General features: G+C 39.3%; 1 protein-coding gene across 4 annotated transcripts in view; it reads left to right on the top strand.

The window, feature by feature from the left end:
* Nucleotides 1-22,433, top strand: part of ALCAM (activated leukocyte cell adhesion molecule) — a 165,307-nt gene that overhangs the window by 101,514 nt on the left and 41,360 nt on the right. For all 4 annotated transcript variants that reach the window (XM_063126860.1, XM_063126862.1, XM_063126861.1 and 1 more), the window contains exons 3-8: nt 7,001-7,220; nt 11,875-11,939; nt 13,962-14,049; nt 14,587-14,769; nt 20,253-20,380; nt 22,190-22,319. In XM_063126860.1, the coding sequence (XP_062982930.1) occupies nt 7,001-7,220; nt 11,875-11,939; nt 13,962-14,049; nt 14,587-14,769; nt 20,253-20,380; nt 22,190-22,319 (814 nt within the window). The remainder of the gene's footprint in view (nt 1-7,000; nt 7,221-11,874; nt 11,940-13,961; nt 14,050-14,586; nt 14,770-20,252; nt 20,381-22,189; nt 22,320-22,433) is intronic.

Here is a 22,433-nt window from a genome sequence, read left to right as displayed (position 1 = left end):
AAGAAACCCATCTGACCACTGAAAATGCCCACTTGTTAAACAAGGACTCGGTTGGTGACGTTCATGTAACAGATACTTCAACATGTTACAAAGGGGGGTGGGTGGGGATTTTAACCCAGGTGATTTAAACAGGTTGTTACTGATCTTGATGGTCACTTTCTAATTTTGGTACAGAAATACATGGATAAAATCATTGCTATGATCAATGTATAAGGGCCAAATATGAACTCTCCTGCTATGTTTCACATGTTTCAGTATATTGATTGATATGACCTATGATTATTTAATTGTCAGTGGGGATTTTAGTGAGATCTTAGATTCTTTATTGGATAGAAATACACCCACCCCTAAGACCCAAACAGTGGTGAGACATACGCTTCAGGCCTGTGTGGTTGAACTGGGTTTGATTGATGTTTGGAGAATATTGCACCCTGATGATAGAGAGTACACCTTTATTTCACCAGTACCTCATAACTGTTTTCGATTATTTCTTGGTTTCTACTTCTTTACTGCAGCAAATAAAGGCTTGCAGGATTGATACAATGGTAATTTCAGACCACACCCCAGTATGCTTGGAATTACAGTTCTCAGACTTTCCAAGGTCTTCAGGTCTTTGGCATTTTAATGTTTCTCTTTTAAATGATGAGATATTTAAATCTCAGATCTTTGCTGAATTGTCTGAATATTTTAATATCAATGAAGTTTACTGTGGGTTCCTGCACCATGGAATGGGAGGCCAGCAAAGCCTTTACTGGGGCCAAATCATTGCCTATGCTTCACGTAAGAAAAAACTTAGAACAGTGTAATAGGTGCTTTTAAATAAGAAGTTGAAATCATTGTGGTCAAAAAGTAATCACTCTGCTTTTGTTACATTCATGCTTGTTTCATACACTGCTGTATTTGATGCTCACTACAGCAATGTCAGCCGAGTTCATAGAATCAATGTCTGCATTTCATTTTGTGTCTGAAAGTGCATGGAGCGTACAAAGGGGACCCAATGTAGGCACAGCAGAGGGATGGTAAAATTGCTGAGGCTGGCCCCTTATCTCATATATATTGAGAAGCAGTACAGAATAAATACTCTGCTTTACATGCTGTTAACTAACTAACTAACTAAATAAACCGTCATGGTTTATATCATACACTGCTAAAAAATTAAAGACTCTCCTTGAGGGTTTCTGCAAGGATAGGATTAGAGGTGTTCATAGGTTAACTGTGTTTATATGTTGATATGAACAAATCCCAGTGCAGTACCTAGGGACTGAGGAACAAAAAGAGCAAGTTGACCTTAGCATCAAAAATCGGACCAATACTGTACTTTGATTAGTACAAGAAAGTGCTCAAAAGCCAGGAGATCAGGCATTGACAAACAGAGGCCAACAAGTGGTACTTGTGTTGCCCAAGGGGCAGAGAGGTTCGTTCCCCTGGAGGACCGTGCCAATTTATCCTTCAGAGTAGAATCAGACGCGCAGACCTTCGGCGGATACAACCCAGCTTTTATTTCTTGAGAAAGGCAAGAAACCAGCAAGCTAATGCCCTGCAGGATCTGGCCCCGAACAATCTAAAGGTATTTCCTTATATTAGCATACAAACAATGGAGATGAGTCACAATCATGTGAGGTTACTTCAGAGTCACGAGTTTAAATGCCATATCGCTGTTGCTGGGCAGAGTTTGCACTCAGCACCCAAAGTTTGCGCCCTGCCTGCTGTCTTTGCACTCTTTACTCCGGAGCTGACAGTCCTTATATGGCCATTCTTTGCACTCAGAACTCGAAACTAAGCTCCTGGCCTACTATCTTAGGCACGGCTGTGTATACAGGGTCTTAGCTAATTCAAGCAGGCATTTTGCAATTTATTCAACACTTGCATCAAATTCCTGTTGAGCATTCCAATCAATTAGTCATGCCTTTTTCTAGAATAATCCATTCCACTACTCCCACCACCCAAGTTTTCCTTTCCTCCTCTCAACAGCATTCCATGCTCTTTGAGGAGGCTCAGGCCATAGCTAGACCTAAGGTTTATCCCTGGATCATCCAGGGGTCAAACCTGTTTATCTAGGTGACACACAGGGGATCCAGTGCTCAGGCAGGGGTGAACCCTGGATGATCCCAGGATAAACCTTAGGTCTAGCTGTGGCCTCAGACTCAGCCCTCATTGGACTGTTTCAGTGGAAGAGCCACTGCCTTTCTAGTTGTTATTTTTTAGAAAATGAAGATAGTTCATTATTCTGTAATCCTCCAGGGTTCCCCCAAGCATGCTAATGCTTTTGTGATAGGCAGTGTTGTTTGGGCTACATAAGTACCAGCAGTGAGGGAATAGTGATCACCCTCAGTATATAGGATGATAGACATGGAGAAATATAAGGCAGGATCATTGCCTGGAAGGGAGATGATGTTCAAGGACAAAACAGGGAGATGCAACGTCAGAAAATGGGAGCTGAAGCTAGTGTTGAGAACTAGTGAGTTTATTTGAATTGGGAGACTTGGCTTCAACATCCTGATCAGCCATGAAGTTCTCTGGGCATCTTGGGCTAGTCATGATCTGTTAAATTCAGGGAACGGAGAAACAAACAAGCAGTAGCTAGACACCATGAGTACTGAAAACCTGGAATTCATTGCACATGAAGGAGATTTCTTCTGCCAGTTTTTAATTTATTGGGGAAATGAATCAGCATTTTCAGAGTAACTATTGCTAGGGGAGAATTGGTGTGTTTTATTCCAAGTGTTTAGGCACTTAAATTTCTTAAGAACGTAAGAAGATCCCTACTGGATCAGACCAAAGGCCTATCTAGTCCAGTGTTCTGTTCCCACCAATAAATGTCTATGGGAACCCCACAACCATGACGTAAGTGCAATAGCACTCTCCCACTATACGTTCCTCAGCAACTGGTAATCAGAGGCATACTACATCTTACACTGGAAGTAATACACAGACATTAAAACCACCCAAGCTGGTGACCATAACTTGTGGAATTCCATAGTTTTTAGTTATTTGTTTTTGTTTCCTTCATCTGCACTTTCCTTTTTCAGCATATCATAAAATTAAGTGTAAGGGTGTGTGTGTGTGTGTGTGTGTGTTTCATTTTGAAACAAATAATAAATTATAGGAAGATGTGTATTTTATTTAAACTGTAGATTTAGGAACTCTTAAAGAAGTGCTGTCACCGACACAGAAATACAACTTGCAAGCTTACTTTTCTGCTTTTCAATTCTTTGGGCAGTTTTATCCTATGAGTTGACTTGAACAATTGTTTGTGATGCCAGAGCTGAAGTGGGATCTATTACATGCCTGGTTATCCAGAGTAGTCCTGGCATGTCCAGCTTGTCATAAAAGTTCCTTATCATTGGAAGAAGGTTACACAGAGTTGCCTTGTGATTTTCAACTGTTCAGACCTCTCTCTTTTTGCCCTACTCCTTCCCAAAGTCAAATGTGGGGCACAGCTGTGTTACCAAATGGGGAGAGAACATAGGACCAGGGCAACCTTACAGTTTAAGATAATTCATGTTTCAAATTGTCATCTGATATTGTCAGTCCTTGTATTGATCCAAGGGAATAAAACAAGTATAATAAGATGAGATGATACTGGACTGGAATCCTTTTAAACTTACTGTTCCAACTACTGTTGGTCTTTTTTAAAAGGTAGTCCACAAAGTCTTGTGCTATAATAAATGAGTTACTCTTTAAGGTGTCATAATACTCCTCATTACTTTTGCTGCAACAGACTAATATGGTTGCATCTCTTAATCTGCACAATGTCATGATCTAGAAGCCTTTACTGAATATTAATTTTTCCATGAAGGCGATTTCTGCAAACATTGCCTCTGCTAGTTAATTATGTAATATGTCTTGTTAGAAGCATGTATAAAATATTTTGCAGATCATCTAAAGACATAATAATAAATAGAATTGTATTCATGAACAAAGATCTCTTATGCTTTCATATTAGGGAAGTAAAGCTAATTTAGAACCAGGCAGATCATTATAATGACTTAAATCCTAGATTGTGTTTTAATGATGAAATTTTATGACAACAACATAATGGCTTTTTTTCAAAGGGCTATTTCCAGTCTAGTGAAAGGAAACTGCCCCCACATGCAGAGAAATTCTTCCATTTGTGCAAACTCTTTATTGCCACAGCCTACATTTTCCTTATTCATCATACTGTATTTACAGTAAAAATAATGGGATGGAATGGTAGGAATAAGGCTGAGTTATTTTTCTATTTTTTTAAAAAAAAAAACTCAGTTATTGTCCAGGACAAACTGAGCCTTAGAAAATAACAACTACTCCCTGCCATATATACCTATTCTCTAAGCATCTTCCTCTGTTTTCTCTTAAGACAAGGGTGGGGAACCTGCAGGCTGAATTCAGTTTGCCAGGGCTCCCCATCCAGCAAAGGCCTCCATTGAGGCCCCTCCTCTTGTATTTTCCCAAAGGAGCCCCGACTTGGAGAAGGAGAGATTGTGGGAGAGTGGCTCCAGGCAGAGCCACCACCTTGAGGAACGCTCCTTGAAGCCACCACGTAGTTGACTTTGCTGCCTACTTGCCTTTTCTAATCATGGAAGGTGATGGGTGAGTGAAGTGGGCTTAGTTAGAAGTTGCTGGGAACTGGACAGGGGGAGTGTGTTCTGCTGGATCTCTCAGCAGTGTTCAGTACCATCGACCATGGTATCCTTCTGGGCCAACATGCTAGGATGGGACTTGGAAGCACTGTTTTACAGTAGCTCCATTCCTTCCTGGAGCGACGGACCCAATAGGTGGAGCCAGGTCCGTCCCTCCTGTGTAGCACCTCAGGGTTCTGTTTTGTCCCTCATGCTATTTAACATGTACATGAAACTGTTGGGAGAGGTTGTCCAGAGTTTTGGGATGTGGTGCCACCAGTATGCTGATAACACCCAACTCTTCTTCTCTTTTCCACCCAATTCCAAGGAAGCTGTTTCAGAGCTAAACCGGTGTCTGTCAGCAGTAATAGACTGGATGAGGGCAAACAAATTGAAGCTTAATCCAGACAAGACAGAGGTGCTCCTGGTCAGTTGAAAGGCAGATCAGGGAATAGGGATTCAGCTTGTGCAGGATGGGGTTACACTCCCCCTGGAAACATAGGTGTGCAGCTTGGGTGTACTTTTGGATTCAACCCTGAAGCCTGGATGCCTAGGTTTCAGCAGTGGCCAGGCGTACATTTGCACAGTTAAAGCTAGTGCACCAGCTGCGCCCGTTCCTAGCGATGTCTGACCTGGCCACAGTGACACATACCTTAGTTGCATCCTGATTGGATTACTGTAACATGCGCTACATGCGGCTGCCTTTGGAAAGTGCCTTTGGAAACAGCTGGTTCAAAGAACTGTGGCTAGGTTGCTGACTGGTGCTTGTTACAGGGAGCATACAAGGCCCCTGTTACAACAGCTCCACTGGCTTCTGGTCTGTTTCCAGGCTCAATTCAAAGTTCCATTTGGCTCAAGTCAAGGTTATCTGAAATACTATATTCTCCCTTACAAGCTTGTCTGTGCCCTGAGATTTTCAGGGGAGGCCTTTCTCTCGGTCTCACCAACTTCATAGGCATGCCTAGTGGGAGCGAGGGAGATGGCCTTCTCAGCGGCTGCTCCAGGATTCTGGAACTCCCTTCCCAGGGAAGCTAGACTGGCTCCCTCCTTGCTGTGCTTCTGGAGGCAGGCAAAAACCTTTTTGTTCTGGCAGCCTGGATCTGTTTATGCACTGTACTTTTTTTTTTTTTTTTAAGTATTTTAAATGTTTTAATATTGAACTACGTTTAATTATATTTTCAACTTTTGTATATTTATATGTTTTAATTGTATATGTTTTAATTTTGTAAAGCCGCCTTGAGGCCCAGTATTGGGAAAAAGGTGGGATATAAATAAATAAACAACAACATTGCTGTGTGTGTGTGTGTGTGTGTGTGTGTGTGTGTGTGAGAGAGAGAGAGAGAGAGAGAGAGAGAGAGAGAATGGGGTATGTGTGCATATGAGTGGCATTTGGGAAATCATGTTGGGGGGCATATGCCTGCACTAGGATGGCTCTGCCTACTTTGGACTGTGACCTGCCTAGTGCTGGCATGTGTCTTTCAAGATGCATGACTGGAGCCAATTCAGCCCTCAGACCATAAGAAATTTCCCATTGCTGCCTTAAACCCTACCAAGATGGATAGTGAGACCAGTAGAGCCATGTATAATGAGAGGGCACGTAGGGGTGTCTCCCACCACTCCACCCCCACTTTACTGGTGTGCCAATATAACTGGCAGACAGGGATGTGATGGAAGCTTGGAATTCTTTTCCAGCTTGGATTTTAATGGATTTTAGGAACTGGGGTGTTTGCTTCCCCCCCCCCCCCGCTAGAATTTGTGAAAATGGGACCTTAATTCTAAGCCTCATCGTCATGAGCAAGGTGAGGGAGGGGCTGGAGTGGATCCAAAGGTCCTGCAGGCCAGATTCAGCCCATGGGCCGATGCTTCCCCACCCTGTTTTAAAAACTCTGAGGCAGGCTTTTAAGAGCCATCCAAGTTAATTTCTGAGGCTGGCTCAGGAGAACTTTGCTAGTATCCCTAGTTTCTACACTGTATCATAATCCCCAGTACTTTGTGACGCTGATCCTTTCACTCATGGTTCTTTGGATCCATGCTGCTATACATAGTGTAGCATGGAATGCAGGCCACATATGCACCTTTTGCATAGTTTACTTTTGGGATGACAGGAAATCCCATAATATATCCATAAGAACTCTGCAGAGCCAGTTATCCAAACTTTGCCAGTCTGAATGCCCTCATGATGTGTTGTTCAGTCAGTCCTTTGAAATCTCATTAAAACATGTATTCAAAACTGTGCTGCACTTGAATGAATGGTTGGCAATGATTTTTTTAAAATTTAGTTTAATTTAATCAGTTCATAAATTCTGTTTAATTTTAAAGAAAGTTAAGAACATTAAATAGGCCTTGTTGATACCTTTAAAAAAAACCTTTCCTTTTCTTTCTTTTCTTTTTAATTCTAGGAAATTGCAAACAAGGCTTCAGCATTTATTGCCTTCAGATCTGCAATCAAAAAAAATGTACAATATGACGATGTACCGGAATACAAAGACCGATTAACTCTCTCAGAAAATTATACCCTATCAATTACTAATGCAAGAATTGGTGATGAAAAGAAATTTGTATGCATGCTTGTCACAGGGGACAATGTCTTTGAAGAGGCTACAATAGTCAAGGTGTTCAGTAAGTACCAATTACTATAACAGCAACACTGATCGCGAGTGTATGGCCTTTTACTTCGAGAATTCTTAGCAAGCAATAATAGTGTAAACATTAATCCAATGAATTAGCTATTTGGTCATGAATGAAAGACCCAATTTTGTATAACAGAATTTACAGTAATTTATGTCCAAAGGTGTCTGCTCCTGGTAAATACAGTGTAAAGTCATGATTTATCATGTACATGCTTTTTATTAATATAGAAAAGCATAACAGCAAGAATTGTTGAGATATTAAAGGTGAACACATCTAAGAAACAAATGAATCACTGTAGCGCTACTCATCTGAAATGTAACTACAGCATATATACTGCAGTTGAAGTTTCCTGTGTGTACTTCATTTCCCATCTGCATTCCTGAGGGGAGAGTCTAAGCATTTACTGGCAGCTACTGCTGAATAGAAGCCAAGGAGGAAAGGCAAAAACATCATCAACCCAGTAACAATCCAGAAACATCAACAATGCAGTAAACCCAAAAGGGGTTAAAATGTTGATAGACACAGTATAATGGATTTTTTCATTATACGGTAATATTCGAATATTGTATGAAAGGTTAAGTATTTTAAATTTAAATACTGCAAATATTTCCTGTTGGACATGCAAAGATTTAACAGAAATAAACAGACTGTCTGTTTCTGAATGCCAATTGGATGATCACCTAGATAACTGGATCTTTATCTTAGGGGCGTTGTTCCACATCTGCTTTGACTCATTAGCCCTATTCAAGCATTTGCCTGAAGATGCAAGTCTATAGGGATGGGGGGGGGCACAAGCCCTGCTCCCCACCCCCTGTGGACAGCCTTCCATTCAGATCTTTCCATAATTAGATTTTCTAAGTATGTTCAGATGTTTAGAGGCTTCCCTGCAATTGGGAACTCTGCATTATCAGGGTTTGCAGTTGAAGGGATGCTTCCAAGCTTAGAAACCCTGTTCAGACCTTTGTGTCGAACACACAAAGGTCTGAAGAAGAGCCTGCCCATGCTGGAATGTTCCAGTAGGGCTTATTTACCCACCCTTCTACTCACTGGAATGTTGGTATTGTGAATCTGGGAAACATTTAGCATTAGCATGTCGTTGTCTTTCAGCGTCAGTTCTATTCAGTGCGAGGAACAGAGGCTTATTTCACAGGCTTGTTATGAGGGCAAATTTCAGAGAAAGAAGGCACCATTTTGTACAGCAAATCTGATTTTTTACTATTGTGTCTGCCATTCACTAAGAGCATCATCAGATGAGTGTTTTATGGCACGCTTGCGACTGGCCACTCATGGATCTTTGTGGGACATTTTGATGCCACTGTGTTCCTTCCTCATGTCTCCCACTCCTTCTGTCATTTTTCCTGCTTCAGAATACCACTTGGAAAATCTGGTTCTTTTGGCTATGTGCAGGAGAGGTTGCACGCCATAAAAATGCCCACTGAATGGGCCATGTGAAACACCTCAAAAGCTGTTAGTTATAACAAAGAAGCAAATAACAAATAAGAAAGCATGCCCATGAAGAAGTAGCCTGAATAATTGCTTTCTATCAATCAGCATCAACTCAAGAAGGTAGCAGAACAGTCTCCAACTCTTCAACGAGTTGATACAGTGTCATGCTGTCTTTCCCCAAATATAGACTTGATCATTGCATGACCTCAGGATAGTGGGGTTTTTAAAGTCCTAACCATAATTTATGCAAGATCATCCAGAATACTCTGTCCTTTAGCAAACAGTATCCTTTGTTTATAGACACAATAAGATCTTGACAATTCTTTGTTAAGTTTATGTCAGACTCAAGCCATCCAAATCACAGGTTTTAAAATGTAGTATGATTACATGGCAAAGAGATTTAAACTATGATTCATGCTCTGCAGCTCTCTTTTCTACTATAATACGGGAGGAAGAACTTGCATGAGAGGGTTGTGTAAGCATAAAAACAATATGGATATAGTTTGCGTATATCCTTTATGCAAGTTTTCCTCTGTAAGTTTTCTCCCAGATGTTTCTGTAACTATTGTAATGTGTTAAAGTGTCAATTCAAGGTTTAACACAACAATATGTCATATATGTGTATTTTAAGATACACACAAGTAGTAATAATAGAAGCTCATCTTACTGGCACAGTGAAGAATTACTTTGAGTGGGTTATTTTGCTAAGTTAGCAAGAACAAAAGCTCTTAACATTTGGATTTTTTTGCATAGCCAATAAGGTACTCAGAAGTTTTGAATTTAAATTAATTTCAATGATAGCTTCTGGGGAGGGAGAAATCTGGAGTTTCTTAGCAACGCCATATGTTTACTTAGTGAAGTGTATAAATTACATCCGCAGATCCAGTTCACACTAGCTTTTGCTCAACCAAAAAGTTGGCTGTCTGAAAACCAGACATATCCCTTGAGACAGTTCTGTGGAGCTTGTTGTATCCCCAGTCCGGAACTAATGGGCTGGCACAACGAGCTAACAAGCTGTGTTGGCCTGTGGAACAGTTAACGCTTGCATGTAGCCCTCATTGGATCATTCAGGTATCACTGTCAGCCAGCTTTCTTGGTGAACCTTGTCAGCAAGTTCATGTGCATCTTCCAAAGCACATCATCTTTCCTCATGTTCATTTGTATTCCCTGTCATCATTAGTTAAAGGCTCAGAGCTTTATTCTTATGGGAATATTGGTAGGATAAACTTCTAAACCAAGAGTTAAGTAGCCTGCTGGAATTTCTAGCAGCTCTAATCTAATGCTATTAACTTCTTGAGCTTAAATATATTGCTTCTTCAGAAGAAGCACCTTAAAAAGCTTAAATGGGCAGGTGCATTAGATATTTGCTTTGTCTTCTATGTATACAATGTAGTAATTGTATATAATAAATAGCCTGATCACAAACTTTTGTTTACTTAGAAGTGAGTCCTAGTGATTTCAGTGGGACTTACTTTCAGATAAATGTGTTTCGGATCACAACCAAAGAATATGTTAAAGAGCAGGTGAGTCCCAGTATATAATCTCCCCAGCAATATCTTTGAGTTTAACTCTGTAGAGAAATAGAATTTACAGAATACAGGCTCGTCTAAGGCCATTTCCAACAATCATGCTGTCTTCCACAATTAAACCTCCCCCCGCCCCAACTTACATGGTGACTGGATTGCATTCTTTTGACATCAGATATGCCACAGTCACAATTTGCTATTTCTCTTTTCTACCTTTTTTTCTTTTTTCTTTTTCTTTTGGCTCTGATTAAAGCAAGGGTGCTCTTAAAAAGAATGTGGAGTGTTTCATTGGAGACAGCAGAAGAAGTCTTAATTTAATGTCAATAAATCAAGTGGCTGCTACTGGATGCTTGCATATCATCAGTTGTTACAACATAATGCATCATCTCAGTATTTACTTTTGGTGGGGTGCTATTGTTTAATGTTCTAAAATTGTGGGTTTTTTTTAAAGCCCGGCGTTTTCTTCTTTGAAAACTATGCCTGGAAATTAAGAAATTGTGATTTTCTAATTAGGATTTTACTAATCAAGGATTTTTGTATGATAATTTAATTAATTGATTAAAATCTAGTGGTTAATCTATTCTTTAATTGGGTTGCAAATTATTTATATTTATGTTAACATTTATGTAATATTTCACTCTTTTTAGGATGATAATGGTAAAATAAGACCAGAAAAGTATAAACTTTTAAAAAAGGGCATTTATATCTGCACAACTAATTTCCTTTTGTCTTATGCTTTCCCAAATGCCATGCACACATTTTCATTGATCAATTGAATCAGTGTTTTATCGCTGTATAAGTAATTCACAATCCATTTTAACTGGAAAACTTCTAACCTAGGAAACTTCAAGATATAGAATTTAGTAGAAATAAGCTAGATTTAATATCCCAATCCCTTATATGTGATGGTGTGGAAAGCAGTTTGTATGTGAGACAAGCATAGCATGCTTGTCCTTCTGTTCTGGCTGTCAGTTACAATCCTATTTGAACAAGTAACTACAATATATCAGGGATGTAAAATTGTGCCAATACAGCTGGCTTTTTGTAACTGGAAGGCCTTCAGGGTATAAGGTTTGCTTTATCAGGCCAATGGTATCCTAAGCCATTTACTATCCAACCTGAAGGGACTAAGATATGTTTTTATTAGTCCAACTACTCAAGGTCCTTAAACTGGAGATTGGGATTAATTTGTGCTCTACCACACATCTTTCCCCCATCACCCCATTTATAAAGCTTAAGGACTTTGCCATCAATGGTTGCATTTCCAGCGCTGTAGTATCAAACCAGAGTGCTAAACCTGTTCAACACCCCAAGGAATCCTTGCTTTAACCACCTTCCTATATAGGTAAAAGCAAAATAACATATATTGCAATGGGCCTGTTTTTTTGCACTGCTTTCCCTCATGAACATTACGTCCATGTAGAAAAAGCATCATGTGTGAAACGATCCTAGCTTAGATTATTCCCTTTGATAGAATTCACATAGCTAAATGATTATCTCCGAAAAATTGCCATATAGCCAAAATCTTTATGGTGTGGTTGTTGGTATTTTATTTACTTATTTATTTTAAACATTTGTATCCCGCCCTATATCACTAGGATCTCAGGGCAGCGTACAGATAAAAGTATTACACATTATTATTATTATTATTATTATTATTATTATTACAGAACAGCCATCACAACCTGAAATTATAAATCAAGCAAACTTTCTAGAAACAGAACAGCTAAAAATGGTAAGTGAACATTCTTTCTATTAAGTGCCTCCAAACTGGTCTGCCTTGTTTTGCTGTTCCCACATGAGCTCAATGTGTTCTAAGGGTGTGTACGTGTCAGTCTGGGGCAGTTGTAGGAAGCAAAACCAAGGATAAAGATTATCTTGAGCAAACACACTTGCCCAGACGAGGAAGCTATATATTTTTTATTGTAATTTGGCTAGCCTCTCTCTTCGCTATTTCTGGGTTCTAGTAAATGAAAAGCTGCACTGCATCAGACCATAGGCCATAGTACCATCAGACCAAAGCCCAGCAAGCAGGACATAAGTATGATAACACTTTCCTTCTTGTGTTCCCTAGCAACTGATATATAGAAGCATACTGCCTCTGATACTGGAGGTAATATGTACTTATCACAACTAATAACCATTAGTAGCATTGTCCTCAATTAATTGTCCAATTCCCCTTTAAAGCCATCTAAGTTGGTTGCCATCTCTATATCTTGTGGTAGAGAATTCCATAGTTCTAACTATGCACTGTGTGAAGAAGCATCTGTACTGAATCTGTCACTATTCAGCTTAATTGGATGACTCCAGCTTCCAGCATTATGAGAGAAAACCACGTTTTCCACATTGTGCATTAATGCTATATACCTTTATGATGTCCCCTCTTACTCTTTTATTGAGCTAAAAAGCCAGAAATGTTACAAGTTTTCCTCCAGCTCTGAATTATCCTTTTTGGGCTGTAGTGACCTAACTGTACACAGTATTCCAAGCGTGGTTGCAGTATAGATTTGTATAAGGGCAGTCTGACATTGGCACTAGACCCTTCAAGCCTGAAATCTGCCCACCCATGCTCTACTGTGCATGACCTTTCCCTCAAATGTGCAATTGCTATTATTTAATGGCTATATCTATACTTCTTGATGTATGATATGTGCAGGATTTTTAAGAGTGCAGTAATACTTCCATTCATTTAAAATGCAAAGAGAATATAGAAAACTTCCAGATAATCCACTCATAGAAACAATGTTTGTCCCTTCCATTAACTGCTTTGGGAACAAATAATGAATAATTTTAAAAAATTAAGCACAATTTGTTTACATATTTGTTTGAATATATACACTATTTCCCTATTACACAAGGCCTGGGTTGCATAATAATAGATTTAAAACATCAGTATGAAAAGTGGGACGTTATTTTTCTGCTAGCCATATCAGATAACTTAGTTCTTTAGTAGAGGGAATTATATATGCCATAAAAAATAATTTAAGATACATTTTATACTTATGAAGAACATAATGAACAATATCTTACTCTTATTTTAATGTTAAGCTGAGTATGCAGGAAAATGGCGGTCAGCCTTTCCTCCTGTTCCCTACTGCTTTGCATCTGGTTGCTTTAGTCATTTTTCCCCACATTCAATATTAGAAGTGAACTAGGAATGGAAAAAGTGGCTGGAACAACAGACTGAGGTTAGGTAAGTCAGGCTTGGTTAATGTTTCATTTCCATGGCTCTAATAACTATAAAATAAGATATCTCCTGTATTTGTATATGGGAATGGGGAAGATGCATTAAAGGAAAGATGTGAACCATTGTCTCTCTAGTTTGGCCCTCAGTTCTACAGCATACCAGTTGTGAGGAAGGCTGCCTTCTAGACAAGACCGTGGGGCCATTCAGAAGGCACCTTAAACCATGGCTTTAACCATGGTAGTTAAGCTAGAAAGCCAGGCCACGTTCAGAAGACACCTTAAACCATGGCTTTAACCACAGCGAATAAGGCTTTTTGCTTTATTCACCATGGTTAAAGCCATGGTTTAATGTGTCTTCTGAACACAGCCTGGCTTTCTGGCTTAACCACCGTTGTTAAAGCCATGGTTTAAGGTTTCTTCTGAACGGGGTCCATACAGATTAAGATGGTACAGAGGACAAAGGCAGTCTCTTGGATGGGTTGTTCCCAATAGTTCTAAGTATAGGTACAAATGAACATACAACTCCCTAATAATCTGAACTTCAAATCTAATCATGTCTTTGAATTTTTAGCTTGGGGAATGTATTGCAAAAGATGGTTATCCAGAGGGAAACCTAACATGGTTCAAAAATGGAGTTGTTCTGCAACCTGTAGAAGGAGGTAAGTTTTAGAACTGAAAGGGCACTCTACCGGTATCCATATTTGTGTACCTTCATAAATCATTACTACCCAATACAGTTGGATTATTTTTAGTAGCTCTTTTAAAGTGTCCATAAGATAGATGCCTTAAACAATATCAACAATGCTGCAGTTAAATCTGTAAAAATATTCAGTGGATTTTGATACTGTGTTTTGATGCGTATGTTTTTCCCAATAACTAGACAGAAAATGTAAACGAATTAGTTTTTTAATGTAGTTATTGTATGAAATATTACTGTGACATGTCTACCTTGGAAGATACTTTTCCCAGTAATGGCTACAGCCTAATCCTAAGCAATTAAGATCAGTCAATGTTATGTTATTTTATTTATTACTTTAAGAAATTGTAGGCTCTTTACAACAAAAGCTTAGTCTATATTTAACGTATGTGTGGATCTCACACCATATATCTGCAAATCTTTTTAATTCAGGCTAAATTTAAAAAATGGTATGAATAGTTGCACATGATAGTGAAAACCATGCATTTTCTTTCAAAAGCCGTTATCATAACTGAGCAAACAAATGTGGATAAAGCCAGTGGACTCTTCACCGTGACATCTTCTCTAGAATATAAGCCAACAAAGGCTGATACCAATGCACAGTTCACCTGCACAGTGACATATTTTGGGCCAACTGGACAAGAAACAATACGGTCAGAATCGGTGGTCTTTGACATTCACTGTAAGTTCGTATATAACTGTCTCTACAAGATTAAGAGGCTATCTGTTTCTTTTCAGGGCTCCTGTTTACAATTTTTATTATATGGTCAGAACAGAGATTACTGACTTATCAATGATAGTAAGGATAGTAAAAAGACAAGGTGCACTATGGCTGTTTAGGGAAGGCTTTGTTACAAATGGGCCTTGAGGCTAGATGTAACTTATGGAGGCTATTTATGGATATGGATCAGTATAGAAGAAGGTACCAATGTGGGTGGGGATGACTAAAACAGTGTGGTTAATGAACGCTTACAAAGGGAAAATACATCAAGGACTATAAGCACCATGAAATGTTCTGACCATACAGTGAAGAAGGGATTGGTGACTTTTTCAGCAATTAATGAATTGTTATGAGGGTTCCACATGTCTTTTCTCTAGCTAACATGTCTGTTACCCCAAAACTCCCTTTTCCCAGCACTCAAGTAGCCATATTTTGCTAAGCTTAGCATGTCAGCTTCAATTTGCCTAGGTTCCACGGTGATCCTGGTGATGAGAACATATTACCCTATGTCTGCATCTTTCCAAGATGTTTTAAAAGGTTTTGGTTTTAGTTCTATAATGTCATTGTAGCAAGAGCCTTCATGTAGCTTTTTAAAAATTAGAACAACCAAATCCAAATGAACACAAGCAAAGTCATCACTAATTAGCAATTTACTTTCATTTATTATGTCCTGCCATGGTTACTGGTTACTGGCCATTCCAGCCTTCTATTGTAGTTCAATCAGTACTTGTCAAAAGCCTAAAACAGTTCTCATCGGCATGACTGGCATGGCTGCGATAGACACACTTGGGTGCAATTGTTGTAAGCAACCATTGCCGAATGCCCAATGATGAATAAAACACAAATGTTCCTCTCAAAGTTAAGCAGCTTTAGAAACAACTTTGGATCTTTTTTAAAATTTAAAACATGAAAGGATGATTTATTTATCTATTTTTTCTTTTTCAAGTTTCCCTGAGAGGGCAAAATTAGCTAAATCAGCAATTGCTTATAGCTAGCTTGATCAATTGCATGGATCTATTACTTTTATGATAAGTGCCTAAATTTGCAAATATTGTATGAGTGAACAGCTCCCCAGCTTACATCACAAGTACACAGGCAGGCAGAGCATATGTGTACATTTAACAAGTTATGAATTCTGGCTCAAAGCTAAAGCCAGGGTAGCACTAAGGAAGAAATTGCTCCTGTCGCTTTTGAGACTATCTTTGGTATGACTCCCTTAGTGGTGAATGATAAAACTTTGTTTATCACTTTGTTTAGCACTCTGGCAGTACAGAAATGCCAAAGAACAATGCTAGGATGGAGAAAGCTACAATAGTCTACTGTTAGAAGCCGAGCTATTGCAAAATTTGCTAGTGCCTCTGGTATATGAGGAGATAAAAAGAAAGACATCTATGGTAAACTCCAAGATGGGAAGACTGTATGTTTCATCTAATAGTTTTTCAGTTATATTACACTTTATGTACCAAGATCACTTTTGAAACATATATTGTATCCATTTTTAATTATATTTTTGATGACTAAAATTACCACAGCTAGAACAAAAGCTCTAGAAGAATCCAGTAATAAAATGTGATTTATAAGACACATTGAATTGGATCTAGACTTGCCCCACCACAAACAGAAGAGCCACTTCCATTCAAAGAGGGAACCGGAATGAGTGGAAGCTTTCTATTGGAGAGGGGGACAGTGATATTTCCTGATTCTCCCTGCAGCTCCGTTGTCCCCTTCCATGCTGTTCTGGAGGGTCCCCCAACTCTCAAGAGAAGCTATTCAGGGGACACAAAGCACTTCAGCGAAAGAAGGAAGTGGTTGAAATCATAACTCCCTTCCTCCACTATGATTCATCCCACTAAATGGTCATCATCATAACTGTAAATGGTAACTGGTTAAGTTCTGAAATGCCTCCAGGCAATTAAGCAGGAAGGGAGATCGCTGCACACCAAAGTGTAAGTTGAAAAAGTAAAAAGTTTGAAACATAAAAATCACACACGCACACGCACACATACAGCAAAGTGGCCATATATGGCTAGCTGTAAGGCTTCACCAATCAGGTAACCCAGGCTTAAACCATGGCGCCCAAGGGACAATTGTTGCTAGACATCCAGACCAATTCCCTGAATTTAGTCAGATTGAGAGCAAGATGCCCAGCTCTACACACATGCACGCACACTGATCCCAATTTTTCATTTTAACGAATGTAATTGATCAATATAATTGTGGTCAAACTTTGACCAAAAGACCAGCATGTACCTCTTTCTTGCCATCTGTAAAATCCTTTATTATGCAAAATGGGCTTCTTTACTGTTTGAGAGAATCTTTACCATAGCATAAGTAGTTAATAACTTGCACCACTGCAATAATTATGTTCATGGTACAGCACACCGTCCTTGTTATGCAAACAGTGGCATTCAAAAGGGAGCCAGGGATATTTAAGGTTTGTTGCTTAGATGGAGCATGTTGGAGAAGCACCAGGAAACAGTGTAAAAACAAATAATTATACAGGCCTTGAGAGTGTAAAAGGTGGGATATAAACCACTAAACATTATTGTTCTGTGTGCTTATTCTTTAGGGTAGACTGCTCTCTTCAAGATAGTTGATATGTATTTAAGGGATCAGCTCCATATATGTGATAGAGACTAAAACATATTTTCTTTTCCATAGCCACAGTATTTGCTTTTAAAACAAAACAGTCAGTGATGTCAGTAAAAAAAAAAAAGTTCATGTAATATTCATGGGGTTTATTTCCTGCCTTCAACTGCCAAGCAGATTCAAGGCGACTCACAAGAGTACCAAAAAACCAAGCACAGATCACAGAAATAAAGTCAGCAGAATAGCAGGTAAAGGATCTCAGATATCATTAAGGCATGTAGACTAAACAAAACAAAAAACACTGCTGCCTTTTCAGTACATTATAGAGGCTCTTCATCATTTTGCAACTGTGTATTTTAAGCTAAAATGTAAATAATAAATAATGTGAGAGCAACAGTTTGCATAGTGATGGCTGTCCCCATTTCTTTTGTTTGAGTAATGTGGAAGAATCCTTTAAACAAAGTGAATTGGTTAAATAGGAGTAACTAATAAAATAATCTTTTAAAGTTCCTGAAATTAGTACAGATTATACTACTGGACGTAAGTTACCTTAAAATCACCTTTTTCTGCCCATTTCTGTTAAGTGATAGATACCATCTGTGGCTCATAGGATTACTTTAAAAACCATCTTGTAGCCTACAAACCTGATAACAAAATTTAAAATTTTTCAAACCAATAAATAGAATTAATCAATAAACAAAAATCATGAGTCCACCCCTTCACCTAGACATATGCTCAGAGTAGTAGTGCATTGAACCAGACATATATATATATAGATATATATATCTTGTTGGGTTTATTTTCCCTCTCAAATATGCTAGAAGTATTTTTCCCTTGATTCCCCCACTGTTATGTACATGCATTAGTTATGATTGTCCAGGGTCCAGCTTGAAGCCACATGTAGATTCAGAGACAGCAAAATGTGTAACAAAATCTTAGTATGGGTGTCCTGCAGAATCCTATTATAAATGGAGTAGCTGTATACTTCCTACTAATCCATCTCACACAACACTATCAACTATGACTGGTTGTAATTCTTCTACAGCTAAGAAAAACTTCTTCCCCATATGCTGGAAGTGTACAATATGTGTATAATAATTGAGTTCTCTAAATCTGTAAGAGGCATTCTGCTGAGGATGCCAGCACTCTTCCTAGTAACATCTATTCTCGTTTCTCTGCTCAGCGCTCTCAGAGATTATGAGGAGGAAAAAGAATCAAAATGTTACTATTCTATTCTCAGAATTTTGCAATGCAGTTATCTGATTAAAAAATTGCATTAAAATGTGTATATTGGGGAATGTGCAAACCAAAATGTGCATGCTAGTGAAGATACTGTACAAATATGCATGATATTAAGTAAAATTCTTTGCAAAATTGCATGCAATATATTAGGCAAAATTGCATACAAAAATTTGGATATTAAAAGAAATGTGCACAAAAATGTTTATGAATTTTCATGCAGGGCTTTTTAAAAAATAATCACAAATTCATGGAAAAATAAGACTGGAAAAATAAACTGAGAGAAACCAGAATTGACCAATTCATCCATCACTAATCTTTACAACAAATTTTCAGTTTCACAATTCTTTCAACTAAAACTTGTTAAATGTCAACTTAATATTAACATTATTACAAAAACATCATTGTTGTGGTCTACCTCCTCTTCCACGAATCTATGACTGTTCTATCTAGCTTCTGACAAGCTATTGCTATTCTGGATGGAAAAGAAGTAACAATGCATTAAACAATGTCCTTTATCTTATCTTTTCTTTAAAAAAACATCCAAAGTGGAATACAGCTTATAGCTCAACTCTGTTCAGCCTGACAGAAGTATATCACAGTTACAATTTGGTCAACTGTGTTAAGGTTGCTATTAAACCCACCAAATTTATCTTTCAAAATGCCACTGTAGTAATCAGTGTACAGAAGTGCCTTGTGAGAGAGTTGCCTTATATCATATTTCATTTACTGTATGGAAGACAATTATGTAATCGTTTGTAATATTAGTTCAGTGATCTGATAACAGATCTTGTGTAATGCAGTTGAATTATCTCATCCAATGAAATCATTCTTCCTGTTGTTTTACATGGAATAATTATGGTTGTTCTAAGGTCAACTACAGATATATTGCTAAAGAATTTATCTTTAGATTTTAGTATTTTCTTGATTAAAGAAGCATTCAAAGTATTGATGAAACTGTGTGAGGCTGCACCTAAGCTACAATTCTGCCATAAGATAACCCATTTGAGCCATGTCCATTGTCTCAAAGAACAAACTACATTGACCCTGTTCAGATGATACTGAGCCACTCTTACATCTCAGCAAAGAACTTGACCAAAGCTGAGCCCCTGAGAAAGATAGAAGAATATTTTTTCTTAGGCAGAAATTGGGGAGCGAAGTATAATCCAGTATGATGCTTTAATTGACTATAGCTTTTATTCCACATGTTTAGGGCATTACTCCAAAGATCCTTGTATGCAGCAGGTTGTTTCAAATGTGATGCTAAACAGAGAGTGATGATGTCACTTTTGGATGCACCAGTCAAGTGTTTGGGGAGGAGCAGAAGGCCTGAATTCAGTTCTGCGTCCAAACCTGGGGCTTGGGGTTGTTCAGTGTATGAGCAGCACTAATCCTGCCAGGGTGACTGAGTGCATATCACTGGGAGCTGGATGCAGAGATCCAGCAGCAACAGGCTCATGTAACACCTCTTTTGTGAAAGCAGTTCTTGATCCAGAAAGAGATCTGTGTGTACAAGCTGCATTGCCCTTGTTTCCTTGAGATATTTGTGGTTTTAAAACCACTCTTAAAATTTTAATATAGAGTGAAATCATTCATTTATATGTTTGTCTTTACAGATCCTACAGAGAAGGTTAACATTCAGGTGCTTTCACAAAAAAATGCAATTACAGAAGGTGATAACATCACCTTAAAATGTTCAGGAAATGGTAATCCCCCACCGCAGCAGTTTTTGTTCTACATTCCTGTAAGTATTACCTACCTGATTTGGTAGGGGGAGGGGTGCTATGGCTTGGCATTACATCTGAAACAGGTATCTAATATCTGTCCCACACTATTCTGGCTACACATCATTTTTATAATTTGTCAGGCTAAGCTTTCAGGTGTGACCCTCCTTGCATTTTCTATTTATACTAGTGGGCACTAGTAGTCCTGTCCCTTTCCCGCTTTTTTGCCCCTCAGTCCCCTCAATACAGAGGGGCTCATGAATAATGCAAATGTGGCTCATGCATAGTGAATTCCCCTTCCAAAATGTGCATGGAATGTGGCCCCATGCACCCCAATTGGCCACCTCTGTCCCCTTCCCACCCCCCACTGGCAGCGACAGCCTAACCATGCGGCTGGGGCTGGGGCCCACCTTCACGTCACACTGATTGGCCAAGCAGGGCTGTCCGTCACCCTGCTGGTAGAGGGTCTGGCCTGCCTGTTTGACACAAGAGGAAATTCATTGCTATGAAACCTCAAGGTTTGAACATTTTCCAGCTTTCAAAATTTTCTGCATACTCAAGCTTCAGTTTAAAACAAAAATGAGCAAAATTGGTCTGGTAGATCTCAAGCAATAAGCCTTACGCTACTGTATTCTTATATAAGTTAAAGTGTCCCAAAATGACAATTTATTTTTAAGAACTGGGCAGAAAAATTTGTTTAAATGACTTTGGGTATTTAAAATTATTCTGAGCTGAAATTACTCACTTTTTAACATTTCCTTTTCTATTTACAACAGTAATCCTTCTTTTCCACCTACTTTTGGCTTTACTCTAAATTTTCATGTTCATTTTCACCCACACTTCAAACTGTGCAGCAGGACACTCATTCAGTCACTAAAATTGAATATGATAAATTATACCCTCGTTCAATTAAGTGCTTAAATCCAGTGTCCCTCTCACTCCCTTCCAGGCCCCTGAAGCCCTCTGCAGCACAAGAAAATCTGCTCCAGAGGGTTTTCCAGCCCTCTAGAGCTGATTTTGAAGATGTGCGTCAGGGATCAGGGCAGGGAGGCTTCAGTGGAGAGGGGGGTTACCCCCTCCCATTTCCACTGACGGAACTGATTCCATCAGTGGAAAAATATAATTGGATTCAGCCCTATGTCACCAGATCCTAGTGATCTCTCTCTCTCTCCTTGGGGGGATCCGCACGTCGCTCCCAGAGCGCTTCTATGCGACCCCAGAGCACCCCGAAAACGATAGTCTGACTTCCCTGTAAAAGAAATGAGGAAGAGCCGTCCATGCCACCGCCGGCGAGGAGAGCTCTCCACCGGCGAGGAGAGCTCGGCAAAAGAAGGCGGGGTAGAGAGCTTCTTCCGCTCTTCACCCCGCCTTCTTTTGCCGAGCTAGCTCTCTGCCGGCGAGGAGAGCTCAGCAAAAGAAGGCGAGGTAGAGAGCTTCTGCCGCTCTTCACCCCGCCTTCTTTTGCCGAGCTAGCTCTCCGCCGGCGAGGAGAGCTCGGCAAAAGAAGGCGAGGTAGAGAGCTTCTGCCGCTCTTCACCCCGCCTTCTTTTGCCGAGCTCTCCTCGCCGGCGGAGAGCTCTCCTCGGCGGTGGCGGCGGTGGCATGGACGGCTCTTCCTCATTTCTTTTACAGGGAAGTCAGACTTTCGTTTTCGGGGTGCTCTGGGGTCGCATAGAAGCGCTCTGGGAGCGACGTGCGGATCCCCCCCTTCTCTCTCTCTCTCTCTCTCTCTCTCTCTCTCTTTTTAATTTAGTAAGAAAACACAAACATAAATTGAACAAAACTGGGTTTCCTATCTTACTAAACTTACCTGTTCACTTCTTTTAAAGGGAGAACCAGAACCTATACAAAGTTCTAGTCTTTACATATTAACAGATGTAAGAAGAAATGCAACAGGGGAATACCGGTGTTCCCTGACCGATGAAAGTTTGGTGGATTCCACTATAATTACTGTGCATTGTAAGTAATTTTGATTTATTTTTCATGATTTTTTTCAGGTATATGTTATTGTATAACAGTTGCTGTTTTTGCAGTTGGTTCTTGCTATTGGGTCAAGTCAGATTTGGGAGATTG

Source organism: Elgaria multicarinata, chromosome 5, assembly GCF_023053635.1.
Source record: "Elgaria multicarinata webbii isolate HBS135686 ecotype San Diego chromosome 5, rElgMul1.1.pri, whole genome shotgun sequence".
Classification (NCBI taxonomy): Eukaryota; Metazoa; Chordata; class Lepidosauria; order Squamata; family Anguidae; genus Elgaria; species Elgaria multicarinata.
The sequence above is the reverse complement of the archived record's forward strand: the minus strand, read 5'-3'. Positions and strand labels throughout refer to the sequence as shown.